This window comes from Harmonia axyridis, chromosome 1, assembly GCF_914767665.1.
Source record: "Harmonia axyridis chromosome 1, icHarAxyr1.1, whole genome shotgun sequence".
Lineage (NCBI taxonomy): Eukaryota > Metazoa > Arthropoda > Insecta > Coleoptera > Coccinellidae > Harmonia > Harmonia axyridis.
In genome coordinates this window covers 3,015,475-3,033,598 of record NC_059501.1, presented here as the reverse complement: position 1 = coordinate 3,033,598, position 18,124 = coordinate 3,015,475, and the positions used below count along the sequence as shown (strand labels likewise).

Sequence of the window (18,124 nt, the reverse complement as noted above, 5' to 3'; positions counted from 1 at the left end):
AATGATTTTTTCAATAAATATTAACTGTCACTGAAGTAGTGTAAATAAACTATTATTATGTTTTTTATAGTTTCTTTGGTTTTGTTTGAATAATATTTGAATTTTCCCTCCTTATGAATTTATAATTCATTCGAGCTTATAACCAACAATTTTGTTATCAACCAATAACATCAAGTACATTTACTTATATTAAAGACCTAAAATAGTCAGATGGATATACTGGAACCTGAGGAACCTCCTTCAGAAGTTCTGTTAGAACTGCAAGATACTTTGAAGAAGGTCTGTTCCTATACAATCCAGTTTGATGAGAAACCAAACACTATTACTAAGGAACAATCACTAGTTGTAAAGGATATTGAAAAAGCAATAAACGAAAATAAAAGAATAGTCAAAAAGATAATGACTGGAATGAATGAAATATTTCAGAATGAAACGTATTTGAAAAAAGCCTTGCTTCCCACTGTTCTCAAAAAGGAGGGAGTCACTTTTGCTATTGAACAAGAAAGTCTTGTTAGGTGAGACAGTGGAATATTTATTTGAATGTATGGAAACGCTATTCCAATATTTACCATTTAACGTATTGTTGTAGATTATTACTGAGAGTGAATCAGCTCCAAGAAGATATATTCAAATTAATAATAGAAGAAATGATGAAAGTTTGTTCTGATACAGAAGATTGTGGCATGATGAGACTCCTTCTAAATCCATTAAAATACCTTCCTAATATCAATGACGCTGAAAATTTCAGTGAGAGGTTATTAGATTTATTAGAAATTGGCTCCTCAGAATTGCAACTTGAAATGTTAGATTTTATACCTGATATCATACCGGACAGTTGTTACGATAAAGTTGCTGAACAACTCTTAAGAATTTTGAGTTCCGGACAGGGTCCTGGGGATGCAATTATTGGGTGCTTTGGTTCCTTTGATTTTGACCAAACTGTCAGAGAAAATTTATATGGAACACTTTTCGATCAAATACTTCCAGTTCATCCAGATTGCTTACCAGCTACTTTGAAACTGCTGTTTAATAATCATAAAGGTATGGCTTACTTTTCTTTTTAATTGAATTGGTTTGGGCCGAAATTGGACCCTTGGGGCACACTATCATAGTAAATCTAAGGAATTATTTAAATTTTACTAATTTATTCAAAAATCTTTTGTAGTCTATATTTTTAAATTAATATGAAAACTCAAGGAATTTTTCAGGTAAAATATCCCCTCACGTTTTCCTAAAAATAAGAGATATGATTGACTCTATCATGACGGAAACAACATCTGTTGAACGCAAAACTAGTATAATTGATATACTAAGGAGTGTTTCTAACAAAGGGATTATAATCCAGAGCTGTATTGATGTGATGAACAAGTTCAAGACATCCAAAGAGCACAAACCATTTGACCTACTTGTACTGTTGATATTAGGAGAAGACAAGAAATATAAAGAATTGATCAGAAAGAAGATAGAATCCGACCATTTTACTCCTGAATTGGTGGCTAGTTTGATGTCTTTTGCATTGCTTGATGAAAATTTCGATAATATCATCAAACTGACCAGTTATTTGTTGAGATACCATTCAGAAAAGATGCAAAACTTCACTAAGAGCTTACTTGATGCTGTTTTCTCTTTCGACCTGCAAGGCGTAAAAAAAGTGATGCTCACAAGGGAGATAGTAGATTGTCTCATCAGAGCTTCTCATAACAGCGATTTAAAATGTGTTCATCAAGCTCTGAGGATATCTTACGACCTAGTGGTGAAGTTTCCCGATAAATTCTACCAAAACTTGAACAAGGTGATGGGGCTTCTGAGGAAAATTGATGATTTTGATTTATACGCAGCGTCATTAGTAAGTACTCATTTTCTTTTAAGCTTTATTTGCAAAAATGGAAAATATGCGATATGTCCTATGTAAAAAATTAGTAAATGAAAAAGTGTTTTATTTATAAGAGGAATTTATTGCTAAATTTGATGTACAACTCAATCTGTTGATCTTGAATTTTTATTAATATAATTCATTTGAAATTATTTGCGATAGGTCTACCAAATCATCTGTCATATTTCCTCCAGTGTGGATCCTTGCAACCCACAAGCAGAAGTCATTAGGAACGAAGTTAGTTTGGTTTTAAGAAAACAACTTATGAGTTCCAAGAGGTTGAAGAAGTCCAAAGGGGTCATGGGGTCCATAATGCAGTTGAAGAGTGACATCAGGAAGAAAATAGCAGATTCTGAAATATTTGGAAACAGTACTGATGAAAGTAAGTTGGCAGCGAGAAAAATAAAAAAAGGCAGTGATGTAGAGTCAGGAGCTTCATGTAATTTTTCTAACTTTGTGACTCTTATTTTACAACCAAGCAGTGAATTTATACTTGATCTAACCAAATTCAATTTTTTTTCAGTACAAGAGTCAGAAATGTTTGATTCTCCACCTTCAACAATTGCAGAAGCTTCGATTTTAGTCGAGGCTGTTTGTGCTCTAACCCAAGGAATTCCTGAGTGTATTGGACTGTTTTACGATGAATTAGCCTCGTTGTTTTGTGAAATAGATGTTAAAACGGATTTCATAAAATGGATAGCGAAGAGGACACGTGCTTTATTGGAAAGTTACATCATTGATTCAAATGAAGAATCGAAAGAAATAAATAATCTGGTATTTGAGGCAGAATATGCTATCGATAAGACAAAATCTTATGTGATGAACATCGGCCCAATGGCCATGGAACCTCAAAAATATGAAAATAGCCCTTTGGTACTTTTGCCAGCCTTGTTTCGTTTATACAGGTGAATATTGGTAAAACCTATCAGTTTCGATATGTCTAACCTTCAAAATGTAGAATTTCAAATAGGCTATTCAACATAATAAAAAAAAAAGATATATTTTCTGACATCTTCATATTTAAGACTTTTAATAACGATATATATTAATTTGGCAAAAAACCATGCCGTTAAATATCCTAAAAGAGCTCTGAAACTTAAATAATTCAAAGCTATTATCACGTGATAAAATACTCATTACATTGGACAAACTAAAGATGACATCAATTTGAAGTAAAAAGTGTATCATTAAACAATTTGATAGTATTAGAAAATCTGAATACTTTTATAACTCACATAAATTCAACTTGATTTTCAGAACCTTCTACAAAGGAAAGAGCCTAGATTCATTACAAGCAGGAGATTACGAGTACTTCTTGAACTGTTCCTTCATGTTACCAGACGTTGACAACCTTGAAGATCTGGAGTCCCACCAGTTGAAACAGGTTGCGGATGTGTTATACCACACCATAAATTATTTAAAGGAAGTTGTTGAAGCATCAGTCGACAAAGAAATACCTCGTCAAACCTTCCTTGATAGAATGCAACTCCTGATCAAACTCGAGAACATTTTCAACGATCTCTTGAAAAGAATATCCGAACACTATTTTCCTCTGCCATATTTCAACGATTTTTCGAAGACAAAACAACTACACGAGATCAAGAAGAAGACTACAACAACAACAAAGGGAAACAAAAAAAGGAAAATAGTTCCAGATGATTCGATAGCAGCAGCATCTACGTCGATCTTAAGCAGCAGACCACTCGATGATTCATCGATTATCCCCGCATCAACATCTAGGAAGAAAAAAGGACCAAGCCCTGGCTCGAAATACCTCGTACAGCACAACATTAATTTTAGAGAAATCAGTTTTTTCAATCTTTTTAATATGATTGAGTTCGGTACGGATTCTAGCTGTGGGGGAGACAACGCCATACAAACAAATCGTTCCCATCTGATTTTTGTCTTAAGGTACGCGGTAAGACAACTGAAAGTCCTGTTTCTTAGAAAAGCCGAATTGTCAATATTGGAAGTGGATCTCACACCGGAGAAAGTTCTAGAGAAAATATCTCTCCGATTACCTGTAGTTACAAAAACTTTCACGGAAATAGTGAAAGAAATGAATTCCTTGGATGTTTGCGACATCGAAAATGACACTCATTGCGACTTGATAATGTGCTATTCGTACCTTTTAGAAATTTTCTTGTTAGTTTTGAGTGTTCCGATTAGGCAACCATGCGAATTGATGAAAAAAATCCACTTGTATTTGGATGTTGATCAAGACGAAAAGAATACCCGGAAAAAATTGATTGCAACCTTTTCGAGTTATCTTGAAGACAGCAGACTTCTGTCGCATAGCGTGCTGATCTATCAGATAATCGACAAGATAGTGGAATACCAACCGATGAGAGGTTCTAAAGAACTGAAATTGGAGTTGTGTGAAAAAATTGTGAAAAAGAAGTGGAGCAGTTCCAAATTTCTGCTTTATTCGGAGAAGCAAATGAATCAGGATACGAAGTTGGTTTTGGAGAAATACTTCCAGGAGAAGAAAGTGAAAGAATTGCATGAATTGATGACTAGTGTGGTCGATGAATACGCAGGTCTATCCGATAGGAACTATCATTTACCTTGTTTGCTTATGGTAAACCACTCCAATTTTCACATAATGTTTGTTAGTGTATGTATTGCTCTCCAACAAAATGTGGAAAAAGAAGTGAAACAACAAGGTGTTAGTGAAATGGAACATCTAAGATTGTGGAAGGACACAACAAGTATAATGTTCATTCTGATGAACATCTCTAGGAACGAACTAACCAAACACAACACTCTGCTGTGCGCCTTCCTCAAAACTTCAATACCTATACTAAGAATCTTCATAGCTCAAGCTCTACCCATCTTCCATTTGATTTTTAACAGCAAAACTGAAGCAGTTGTGGAGGTTTTGAAGACCATGCAGTATAGCACCAGGTTCCTCCATCATCTCTGTTGTCAATCGAAGATGTTAAAGAATCTATCGGTTGTCTCTCACATTCCTAGTTTTCGACTGGTGTTGGAACAGTTGATTTACAAGGTTAAGGCCATTTTGGTTTCTCATAATCGTAACGATGCTTTCTTCTTGGGTAATTTGAAGAATAAAGATATTCATGGTAATACCCAAACTAGTGAGCAGATGGAGGAAGATATCACACAAGAAAATGAGGGAGAAGATGAGGAAGCTTTGCCATCTGAAGATGAGAGCGATGAAAATGTTGATGATGATGATAGATCGGAAAGTTTAACATTTTAGTTAGAAATCTGTGTTACTTTAGATATTTTGCTCTATTTTCATATTGAAAAGCAGTTTAAGTTTGTTATTTTACTAAATAAATTTTTGAAACGTTTGTGAATAACTTTATTTGGACCTCAACTAATTTTTTTTGTATTAAATCACCAATCCAACTGTTTAGAGACAACATAAGACAACTTCATTTTTGTCGAAATGATTCCAAAACTAAATGGCGCTCCAGTCCATTTATTCCATAAATTCTCTAAACTTTCTTACTTTAATCATTGTATGGGGAAAGAAAAAGGTCTGTAAGTGTCGGACTTATTTCAAATGGCACACCCTGTATTTAACTCTTAGGCAACTATGCGAATTGATGAAAAAAATCCATTTGTATTTGGATGTGGATCAAGACGAAAAGAATACCCGGAAAAAATTGGTTACCATCTTCTCAAGTTACCTTGAAGACAGTAGACTTCTGTCGCATAGCGTGCTGATCTATCAGATAATCGACAAAATAGTGGAATACCAACCAATGAGAGGTTCTAAAAAACTGAAATTGGAGTTGTGTGAAAAAGAAGTGGAGCAGTTCCAAATTTTTGCTTTATTCGGAGAAGCAGATGAATCAGGATACGAAGTTGGTTTTGGAGAAATACTTCCAGGAGAAGAAAGTGAAAGAATTGCATGAATTGATGACTAGTGTGGTTGATGAATACGCAGGTTTATCTGATAGGAACTATCATCTACCTTGTTTGCTTATGGTAAACCACTCCAATTTTCACATAATGTTTGTTAGTGTATGTATTGCTTTCCAACAAAATGTGGAAAAAGAAGTGAAACAACAAGGTGTTAGTGAAATGGAACATCTAAGATTGTGGAAGGACACAACAAGTATAATGTTCATTCTGATGAACATCTCTAGGAACGAACTAACCAAACACAACACTCTGCTGTGCGCCTTCCTCAAAACTTCAATACCTATACTAAGAATCTTCATAGCTCAAGCTCTACCCATCTTCCATTTGATTTTTAACAGCAAAACTGAAGCAGTTGTGGAGGTTTTGAAGACCATGCAGTATAGCACCAGGTTCCTCCATCATCTCTGTTGTCAATCGAAGATGTTAAAGAATCTATCGGTTGTCTCTCACATTCCTAGTTTTCGACTGGTGTTGGAACAGTTGATTTACAAAGTTAAGGCCATTTTGGTTTCTCATAATCGTAACGATGCTTTCTTCTTGGGTAATTTGAAGAATAAAGATATTCATGGTAATACCCAAACTAGTGAGCAGATGGAGGAAGATATCACACAAGAAAATGAGGGAGAAGATGAGGAAGCTTTACCATCTGAAGATGAGAGCGATGAAAATGCTGATGATGATGATAGATCGGAAAGTTTAACATTTTAGTTAGAAACCTCTGTTACTTTAGATATTTTGCTATATTTTCATATTGAAAAGCTGTTTAAGTGTGTTATTTTACTAAATAAAATTTTGAAAACGTTTGTGAATAACTTTATTTGGACCTCAACTAATTTTTTTTGTATTAAATCACCAATACCACTGTTTAGAGACAACATAAGACAACTTCATTTTTGTCGAAATGGTTTTAAAACTAGATGGCGCTCCAGTCCATTTTTTCCATAAATTCTCTAAACTTGCTTACTTTAATCATTGTATGGGGAAAGAAAAAGGTCTGTTAGTGCTGGACTCATTTCAAATGGCACACCCTGTATTTTACTTTTAGGCAACCATGCGAATTGATGAAAAAAATCCACTTGTGTTTGGATGTGGATCAAGACGAAAAGAATACCCGGAAAAAATTGATTACCACCTTCTCTCGTTACCTTGAGGACAGTAGACTTCTGTCGCATAGCGTGCTGATCTATCAGATAATCGATAAAATAGTGGAATACCAACCGATGAGAGGTTCTAAAGAACTGAAATTGGAGTTGTGTGAAAAAGAAGTGGAGCAGTTCCAAATTTCTGCTTTATTCGGAGAAGCAGATGAATCAGGATACGAAGTTGGTTTTGGAGAAATACTTCCAGGAGAAGAAAGTGAAAGAATTGCATGAATTGATGACTAATGTGGTTGATGAATATGCAGGTTTATCCGATAGGAACTATCATTTACCTTGTTTGCTTATGGTAAACCACTCCAATTTTCACATAATGTTTGTTAGTGTATGTATTGCTCTCCAACAAAATGTGGAAAAAGAAGTGAAACAACAAGGTGCTAGTGAAATGGAACACCTAAGATTGTGGAAAGACACAACGAGCATAATGTTCATTCTGATGAACATCTCTAGGAACGAACTAACCAAACACAACACTCTGCTGTGCGCCTTCCTCAAGACTTCAATACCAATACTGAGAATCTTCATAGCTCAAGCTCTACCCATCTTCCATTTGATATTTAACAGCAAAACTGAAGCAGTTGTGGAGGTTTTGAAGACCATGCAGTATAGCACCAGGTTCCTCCATCATCTCTGTTGTCAATCGAAGATGTTAAAGAATCTATCGGTTGTCTCTCACATTCCTAGTTTTCGACTGGTGTTGGAACAGTTGATTTACAAGGTTAAGGCCATTTTGGTTTCTCATAATCGTAACGATGCTTTCTTCTTGGGTAATTTGAAGAATAAAGATATTCATGGTAATAACCCAAACTAGTGAGCAGATGGAGGAAGATATCACACAAGAAAATGAGGGAGAAGATGAGGAAGCGTTGCCATCTGAAGATGAGAGCGATGAAAAAGTTGATGATGATGATAGATCGGAAAGTTTAACATTTTAGTTAGAAACCTCTGTTACTTTAGATATTTTGCTATATTTTCATATTGAAAAGCAGTTTAAGTTTGTTATTTTACTAAATAAATTTTTGAAAACGTTTGTCTTTGGATCCAACTAATTTTTTTTGTATCAAATCACCAATACCACTGTTTGAAGACAACATAAGACAACCTGAGTTTTGTCAAAATGATTTCAAACTAGATGGCGCTCAGGAAGAAGTCCAATTATTCCATAAATTCCCTAAACTTTCTTACTTTAATCATTTCATGAGAAAAGGAAGAAGCGTTTTAATATCAGGCGTATTTTAAATGGCACACCCTGTATTTTGATTTTATTAGATACCTAGCAAATTTAGGAAAAATCGTAATATTTCAAATACGGTAGTTTGAAGCATGTGAAACTTGGATGATTTATTCAATGAAATAAGGAAATTAAATAAAAAATAGGGCTTTCCATAAGAAAAAATGTTTCGTCATTTACAATTTTTTGGTACACCATGTGTATTTCTGAACAATTTGGGGATGTAGCTCTAATAGAGCCTTATATGATACTGTATCGAAATATAATTCGAAAATTTCAGTGCTAGCTTTCAAGCTACATGCAGAATTTCATGGTGATCACTCACCAGAACCGGAAAAATTCAATATTTCTGTTACAAAAAAAAAATCAACAAAAACTTAACATCTCGATTTTCCGAGTTCAAAATAAAATTGTGGAAAATCGCTCTCCGCTTCTCCGCTTTTTTTCATCCTCGTTACTCCAACCCCCTGACGGGGGTGAGCACAACCCATTGATTTTGAAGAGGGATGAGGGGCGCTGCGATAACTTATTTTGAAGATCGTTTCTAGTACTATCTCACCATGAAATTTCTTCAAAATATTCACCCCTAATGAAATAATAGCGAAAATAGTGAAAGAGGCAATGTGGAATTTATCTGAAGAATATTATTCGTATCCGATACATTTCAATGATATTTAGTAGTTGTACTTTTCCACTTTTTAACCTGTCATTTCGTTATCGATACAAATTTTGAAGTGAAATGTCAGGATCAGATAATACTCGATATAAAATCTTCAAAATGAGGTATCGCAACACCTCTCATCCATATTAAAAATCTAGGGGTTGTACTTACCCCCTTTAGGGGGTTGCAGTTACGGGTATGCGAAGAGCAGAAAAGTTGTTCCCCCTCGAATCAGAAATTGTTGGGTCCGAGCGATTTTCCACATTTTCATTTTAAAGCCAGAAAATCGAGGTGTTCAGTTTTCATTGGACCACCCAGTATATATCTGTTCCATATAAGGGAGCAATTGCCGCATGAATTATCCAGCGCTTAAAAATTATGTTCCCATTTCAAGTTAATTCATTTTTTTTTCAATATCTTGCTTGAATGTTTTATGGTTTTAATGATGCGATCAAAATGAAATTTTCCATGAATTTTGAAATTTTATTTTACACCCAAATGGAAATTTTCAAGTTGTTCGAATATGCATTTGAAAATTAAGAGCCAAAAATAAAAATATTAAAAAAATAATTTTTAGATAAAATTTACATTCATTCCCTGTAAACAGGAATTGTTTGTTGAAAAAATATCTAAGTAGATGGTACAAAATATCAAATTATATCATAATCCTAATTTCCCATTTTCTAATAGGTCCAGAAATGTCTAATAGATATTCCGCAACTTGGGACACCCTATATATAGTTCTGTGATCGCTTCAAATCTATTGATTCACAGTCAGCCCTTTTTAATTTTTTCCATTACCTTTTTCTTATTGAAAAAAAATTAGTTCTTTAAGGTATCTTTTTATACTTTTTGAAATATCGCAGTATTTTCAGTATCCTCAAATTTTTAGTATGTGTGTACCTAGAATCAAATCGATGTTATTTTATTTCAATATATTTACACTTGAGTGCATTCCAGGATTTGACTAATTTGGAGAAAAACCAGTTTTCGTTGTGCGAAAACATCTGCTGAACTTCATAAAATCATAAATACCCAACAGATATTTGATTTAAGTTGGCCAGGCGCACTTGCGCATTTATCTAATGATCCATTTGAAGTTTTCTTTCCGCGCAGAAGAATTTTACATTTTTCTCTTGTTTCTAAATTTTTCTCTTCAAAATGTGAATATTATGGTGTTGTGGATGTTTGAATGGGTCAAAATGTGTTGCTGATGAAGAAGTATTCAACCAGCTACGAAGTTTTCAACTAGCCACGAATTTCTTGAAAAAACTCAGGAGGTAAGACGCACAAAATCTATTCAAGAACAGCTTTTAATTTATTCAAAATCTCTCATTTTCAGGGTCCTCACAAGTTTTTGCTAGTCTAAACGTCTATAATTATGGAATTTAAGTGAAAAATAGCTTCAAAGGATTAAATTAACCTAGCAGATGGAAATCATGATAAAATTCAATTCTGTGCTTTCGTGAATCAGCGAAAACTTTCTAAACAGAAGATCTAGAGACAAGAGGTTTTCAGGGTGCGTTGGAAGTCAAAACTAGCCAGGTGAGTTGAATTTAGTCAGCAAATTACGTCGTAGAAGATTTTTATGATATGGATATGTTATTTTTTTCCAAATATTCGAAATATAGGTAACGAAACAACTATTTCTGTGATCTAGAGTTTATGTTTCAAATTCGCTTTGTACTTTTGAGGTATCAGATAGCAGTTTAATTCTCGAATCTTTTCAAAGTTCGAACCCATAAAATGTACTTCATTTTTTTATTATCTTTGCTGCAAATATCTAAATCATAGAAAATCAACGAATCTGGACCACAGTGAAATCTATTGAATGGTGAGTGATTATCAGGAGCAAGTTGTGTTTTTTTACGATATATGTTCTAAAAAATTTCAAAATTTGAGGGAACCTGAAAGGACATAATTCTCTTTTGGTATGACTGCTTAGCATTCGTTTCTGGAAAAGATCTTTGATTATATTTATTCGACTTCTAAATGAATAGGTATTTCTGATAGAGAATGATTGAGTATCGAAAAAATTTTTATACCTACTCATTGTTTTCAGGAGTAATACCTGATGGATATTTGTATTATGTTGGAACAGAAATCTTGAATTATCACTAATCCTGATTTTTCCTTTATTATGAGATAGTATGGAAAGAAGTAAAAGTCTAGGTCGAAATGATATAAAGTAAGAAACACAAAGTAAATTTGATCTTTTCGAGAATGAGGAAGGTATAAAGACGGACTTGACATGGTAAGTAACTTCTGAACATATTTTAGTGTTGCAAATTATTTCAAACTGTTTGTTTCTATATTTCCATCCCTTTGCCCAAAGGTTTTTCCTGATTTTGAGCCGAGAAAGACCTCAAATGATTCGGTTTGACTGATCAAGAATTCGAGGTCAAAATCAATTCTGTCCATTCGACCAATGTTCACACATTAGCTCTCGAACAAAAATTTTCTAGTTAGGTTTAGGTTCAGAATATATCGGACAAGTTCGTGAATGGGCGAATTTCGGGCATTTGTTTCGAAGCTATAAGTTTATTAAATTTCGTTTTCTCAATAATTGAAAAATAGTCATTTCATCGAACTGAGATTTAAAAATAATTATTAAAATAGTGAATGATAAAAAGTTTTTTGTCTGTTTCGTATCATTGGAAGATAATAAAATTGATTGTAGAATAACAATATTTCTCTTAAGAGAAATCAGAAAGTAATCAATGTTTAAATTTTAATCAATGTTTAGGCAAATGGTTCAAAGGGCCATTATTCTCAAACTCTCAATAAGTCAATTACAATGTTACAATAAATAATAAGGTTGATATCATTAACGGCTGTATTAAGGTAAGTACATGGCATTTTCAATCGAAGATACCACAGAGATAAGTTTTCACGTTTTCTTCAAGTTTTCACGTCGATGAAAATTTCGAAATATCTAACGTTAGGTAGATTCAAGATCCTGACCAACCTATTCCGAAAATTTCAAGCTTTTAAATTGATCCTCGAGTTACAATGTTCAAAAATGGTCGGCATCATATTTAACAAACTGTCATCGTGACGAAATGATAGAGAGTTCTGTTTGGAGAAGTACCGCTCGAAAAGCACGGAGCTTGGGGACAATCATTTAATCTGATTATACGCTCGATTTGAATATGTAGCATTTCTCATCGCAAAATCAACTTCATCTTCCATTTCAGTGCGGTTACTTATTTGGGATGAAAAATTCAAATTTTGAACGGTTATTCCGATAAAATCTTATTTGGCCATCTGAAAGGCCCTTCAAGATCGTAAAAGTGATTAAAAAAATCGATATCTGGACCAGAGGAGGGGTAGGAACAACGGATGTTGATGCTGCATTTAAATTATGTTAATTTAGATTTTTTCGACAAACATCTATGGGGACTTTGTGGTATTATTCGTTAGGCTTGTCTGTCAAACTGAAATTTGCCTAATTTTTGCTTTCAACAACATTTCCTCCACTGTTTTGATCAGATAATATAATGTGGAAGCATCATTAATCATGCTAAGTATATACACAATTAATGAAATTATTCTAAACTGAGTTCTTGAGATCAATAATTTGGAAGGTGGTGGAGAATATTGTTCCTGAAAATGAGTCAATGTTTAAAAAAAAACTTCAACATCTAATTTTAACGTATCAGAGTACAGAGATTTCCAATTAATTCCAAAAAAAACTTGGTTGGCTATTTTCTGATTGTAGAGTGATACATTTAACTGATAGACAGAGGCAAAAGTATTCCCAGTATTTCCATACATGTTCATTCATACTTTTTTCAATAATGTGTAAAGTTATGGTCATCCATCCAGATACTGATATCGCTCAGCAGCGATTTGGCTTCTGAAGGGTGTTTTTTTTAGAGCTATAGAACTTTAAATTGCAATAAAACAACGATGAATTATTCGATTGACATGAATTTTATTTATCCGCAAGATAATCTTGTGGCATTACATTTTAATTATGATTTCTGGCATATGACCGCCACGGCTGGCTCGGATGTAGTCCAATCTGGACGTCCAATTTTCGATGACTTTTTCCAACATTTGTGGCCGTATATCGGCAATAACACGGCGAATGTTGTCTTCCAAATGGTCGAGGGTTTGTGGCTTATCCGCATAGACCAATGACTTTACATAGCCCCACAAAAAGTAGTCTAGCGGTGTTAAATCACAAGATCTTGGAGGCCAATTCACAGGTCCAAAACGTGAAATTAGGCGGTCACCAAACGTGTCTTTCAATAAATCCATTGTGGCACGAGCTGTGTGACATGTGGCGCCGTCTTGTTGGAACCACAACTCCTGGACATCATGGTTGTTCAATTCAGGAATGAAAAAGTTAGTAATCATGGCTCTATACCGATCACCATTGACTGTAACGTTCTGGCCATCATCGTTTTTGAAGAAGTACGGACCAATGATTCCACCAGCCCATAAAGCGCACCAAACAGTCAGTTTTTCTGGATGTGACGGTGTTTCGACATACACTTGAGGATAAGCTTCAATCCAAATGCGGCAGTTTTGTTTGTTGACGTGGCCATTCAACCAGAAGTGCGCTTCATCGCTATACAAAATTTGTTTATGAAAATCGGGAACGATTGGGCCCATTCGACGAATCTACGTCTTACTTGATGATCGTTTGGCTGAATTTGATGAATTGCCAAACCAAACTGAGAATAAATCACTTGACAGCTGTTGAATCGGTCGCCATCTTGAACAGTAATGCCAACTTAAAGTTATATACCTCGAAAAAAAACACCCTTTACAACTTATATACTTTGAAAATGTCCAGTTTCTGGCTTGTATTTCAATTCGAATGTTATCGTGTATACTGTATACGGACAGACAGAATCGACGAATTCGGTTAATATCATCGAACTTTATAGGTTAATACCATTTCCGGTTGAAAATTCGACAATTGCTGATATTTTAATGAAATGATAAGCGATCTGTTAGGGGAACGAGCGCTCAAAGAGTAGCAAATCTTCAGAAAAAGTTAACGAATCAAATCAATGTTTATAGCCAATGAATAAAATCCGTTGCAAGTTGAATTCACGTAACTGACAAAAAAAAGAACAAAGAGCTCTCTACAAAGAGTCGTGACCAACTCAAAAAAAAATTTTTTTTCTTCAAAAAACGTTAGAATAACTAACACCGCCATACATCTCAGGGTCGGCTCGCAGATCTGGGCGTGATAAGAAATCGTTAGGCAAATTAGAATAGCCCACTGAATAATTGTATCCGCCATCTGAGCGCTCTCAGCTGCTCAGCCGACATCTCAACGGTGGTGATTTCCACGATTTTGACAGCCGAGGCCCAACAATAAACCCTGCGGTACTCCAAAACGCATATCCTTAACTTTTGTCCATTCGATTGCTTTCTTCCTATACGTATTAACCGCTATGGCAACAAACACAATGCCGGAAGTCAATCGCCGGAAATTTGATGGAGATTGACAGGTCCAGGTCCTTATTATACTGCCCCGTGAATGTCTATTATGTCCCCACTCGAGATCCGATTTGAATACGGGGTATTTTTTTTCACGATGTCGAAAAACAGATGTTTGTCGGAAAAAAGTAGGTTGTTATATTTGTGCAATTCCTAGATTTTTTTTTTCTTTAAATGCTATGATGCCGATTAAGGCGGTTGATCCAGCTGAGATCGTTTGCTTTGTGGATTTGGACGAGATGGGCGTGAATATATTAGCTTGGTCTTGGAGGAATATCAGCGTTGTTCGATTATAAAAGATTATGTTAAGTAAATTTCAACGGTTTGCGGGAATGAGAGGTGTAACTTTTTTTTTTTGAGCAAACGTCGAAATATGTCGACGTTAGTTCATAATGTTTGTTATTTTAATTTCATAGACGTCAATTTTTGATAGGTAGGTGCTTTTTTATAGGCTCACGGCTGAAAAAAAGCGGCATGACAAAAAATTGACAGGGAAAGGAAATATTTTTTGACCTCTCGACCTTTATTAACGACTAATTTCAGACTGCTAATTCGCTGGTGTATACGACAGACAGAGAAAAATTTTAAAAATAGAATATTATTTCTTAAGGAGGAGAAGTGCCACTTTTCAAACTTTTCGAACTTTCTCCAATTTCAAAAATTAAAAAAAAAATGTTAGATGTGACAACTTTGAGTCATACCGCATATTGAAGCTGAATTCATTTACTTTTTGAAAATATGAACATTGATTTTAAATTAAAAATAACGGGTGTTTTTTTCGAGGTATATAACTTCAAGTTGACATTACTGTTCAAGATGGCAACCGATTTAACAGCTGTCATGTGATTTATTTTCAGTTTGGTTTGGCAATTCATAGTGGATAGACTCACGCCTGAACAACGCTTGCAAATTGTGCAATTTTATTTCGAAAATAATGGTTCTGTACGGAATACGTATCGCGCACTACGTCCATTAGCGATGAAGCGCACTTCTGGTTGAATGGCTACGTCAACAAACAAAACTGCCGCATTTGGAGTGAAGCTAATCTTCAAGTGTATGTCGAAACACCATTATATCCAGAAAAACTGACTGTTTGGTGCGCTTTATGGGCTGGTGGAATCGTTGGTCCGTACTTCTTCAAAAACGATGATGGCCAGAACGTTACAGTCAATGGTGATCGGTATAGAGCCATGATTACTAACTTTTTCATTCCTGAATTGAACAACCATGATGTCCAGGAGCTGTGGTTCCAACAAGACGATGCAACATGTCACACAGCTCGTGCCACAATCGATTTATTGAAAGACACGTTTGGTGACCACCTAATTTCACATTTTGGACCTGTGAATTGGCCTCCAAGATCTTGTGATTTAACACCGCTAGACTATTTTCTGTGGGGCTATGTGAAGTCATTGGTCTATGCGGATAAGCCACAAACCCTTGACCATTTGGAAGACAACATTCGCCGTGTTTTTGCCGATATACGGCCACAAATGTTGGAAAAAGTCATCGAAAATTGGACGTCCAGATTGGACTACATCCGAGCCAGCCGTGGCGGTCATATGCCAGAAATCATATTTAAAATGTAATGCTACAAGATTATCTTGCGGATAAATGAAATTCATGTCAATCGAATAAACCATCGTTGTTTTATTGCAATTTAAAGTTCTATAGCTCTAAAAAAAACACCCTTTACAAAGTAATATTTTCAACCTGAATACTTCAAATGAGAAATAATGAGTCTAGTCCTGGAATATTGAAAAAAATAATATGTTTTTGACTCGAATTCGGCATGTGTCATTGATATCCCAAGCTTCAATAAGTTCCGTATGCAAGTTTGGTTTTGTTGATAGTTTCATTATTTACATGAATATGGAAACTCACCCTGTAGCTTCCTTAGGTGAGGCAGAAATTAATTTTTTGCAGCCAATCCGTACTCACCTGATTCTAACTCTAAATCTGGTGAGAATATGTATTCCTGAGACGTTTTTTTCCGTTTCCTATGGGGCTAGCGCAAGCAGTTGCTCTAAACCATTTGGGAACAGATGAAATTTTCGAGAAAAATATTGATAATATTCCCTCGGCTGCAACTTCTCCTGGACGTGAGCTACGCCTTTGAAACCTCAGTATGTGTTGGATCTTGTTGGAACTTGATGTTTGAAAACGTTTTTATTTGAGCGGAGTGTAACGAATAATTCAGGAGATCTAACGATTTTTAGAAGGAAATTCAATTTTTTCCCAAATTTCGAGTTCAAATTTCCTCAAAACCGTGAGCTCTAGGAAGAATCGGTGAGCAGTGCCAGAATTGTCGATCTCTGCCTAGCCGAATCTCGATCTCACCTGAAAAATTTTTTATCGAAAAATTTTCGTTAACTTTCCATACCTAACCCTTAGAAAATTGAAAAAAAAATAAAAGTTCCTTCATGGGAATATTGTATCATTTTATTGATTGGTTCGATTATGTAGAAAATGCTTGCAGTTGGGTGATCCGTACATTATTTCGGAAATTTTAGGTAAAAATATGAAATTTTCGGGAAAAAAATTGATAATATTCCCTCGGCTGCAACTTCTTCTGGACGTGAGCTAAGCCTTTGAAACCTCAGTATGTGTTGGATTGGAACTTGATGTTTGAAAAACGTTTTCATTTGAGGGGTCTGTGACGAACAATTCAGGAGATATAACGATTTTTGGAGGGAAATTAAATTTTTTCCCAAATTTCGAGTTCAAATTTCCTCAAAACCGTGAGCTCTAGGAAGAATCGGTGAGCAGTGCCAGAATTGTCGATCTCTGCCTAGCCGAATCTCGATCTCACCTGAAAAATTTTTTGTCGAAAAATTATCGTAAAATTTTCCATACCTAACCCTCAGAAAATTGAAAAAAAAATAAAAGTTCCTTCATGGGAATATTGTATCATTTTATTGATTGGTTCGATTATGTAGAAAATGCTTGCAGTTGGGCGATCCGTACATTATTTCGGAAATTTTAGGTAAAAATATGAAATTTCGGGAAAAAAATTGATAATATTCCCTCGGCTGCAACTTCTCCTGGACGTGAGCTAAGCCTTTGAAACCTCAGTATGTGTTGGATTGGAACTTGATGTTTGAATAACGTTTTTATTTGAGGGGTCTGTGACGAACAATTCAGGAGATATAACGATTTTTGGAGGGAAATTAAATTTTTTCCAAAATTTCTAGTTCAAATTTCCTCAAAACAGGTTGCACTAGCCACATAGGAAACGGAAAAATGCTCCCGGGACACCCTGTATGTAATTAAATCAGTGAAATTTATTCAAATATCAATTCAAAAGTTTCGAAATCTTCTAACTGTAAGTCAGTATATTTTCATAAAATGAATATAAAAAACAAAGTCGAATATAATGGAACATATACCTACATTCTTCTATATCAATAACACAATACAACATGATATTTTTTCTGTTCGCTGATTTTTAAAGAGAGTTAATAATCGTTCGATCTCTAAAGGAACCTCTTTTTATTTCGCCTATATTCAGTTAGCACCAATTAAAAAAAAAAACTCATACAATACAACGAATAATTTGATAACAGTAAAATTCCCTTCGATTCTGCTCGCACCGTAGACTTCTTCTTCATGCACATGAATACAACTCTAATTTGTATCAAATGTGGCTTAGAATCGATAATTGTGGAAGAAAAAATTACCACTAAGATATACTTCACCTCAGTTTTTTATCGATTAAAAAAAATTGAATGGGATCGATAGAAATGTGAAAAGATCACATGAAACCAATACAATACAACACATAACTAGATATCGTCTAGCATCCATTGATATGCCATTTAACACTGTTTTTTTTTAAT

General features: G+C 34.8%; 2 protein-coding genes across 2 annotated transcripts; both read left to right on the top strand.

Annotated features, from left to right (window-relative positions):
* The first annotated feature begins 124 nt into the window (after positions 1-124).
* Positions 125-6,576, top strand: LOC123684791 (Fanconi anemia group D2 protein homolog). Its single transcript, XM_045624244.1, has 6 exons — positions 125-515; positions 590-1,041; positions 1,209-1,846; positions 2,036-2,255; positions 2,397-2,778; positions 3,131-6,576. Exons 1-6 carry the CDS (start codon positions 211-213, stop codon positions 5,097-5,099), a joined length of 3,966 nt encoding a protein of 1,321 aa, XP_045480200.1. The 5' UTR covers positions 125-210; the 3' UTR covers positions 5,100-6,576.
* A 114-nt stretch (positions 6,577-6,690) lies between these two features.
* LOC123684801 (Fanconi anemia group D2 protein-like) lies at positions 6,691-7,960 on the top strand. Its single transcript, XM_045624255.1, has one exon. The coding sequence runs from the start codon at positions 7,079-7,081 to the stop codon at positions 7,739-7,741; it is 663 nt and encodes a 220-aa protein (XP_045480211.1). The 5' UTR covers positions 6,691-7,078; the 3' UTR covers positions 7,742-7,960.
* The last annotated feature ends 10,164 nt before the right edge of the window (positions 7,961-18,124 follow it).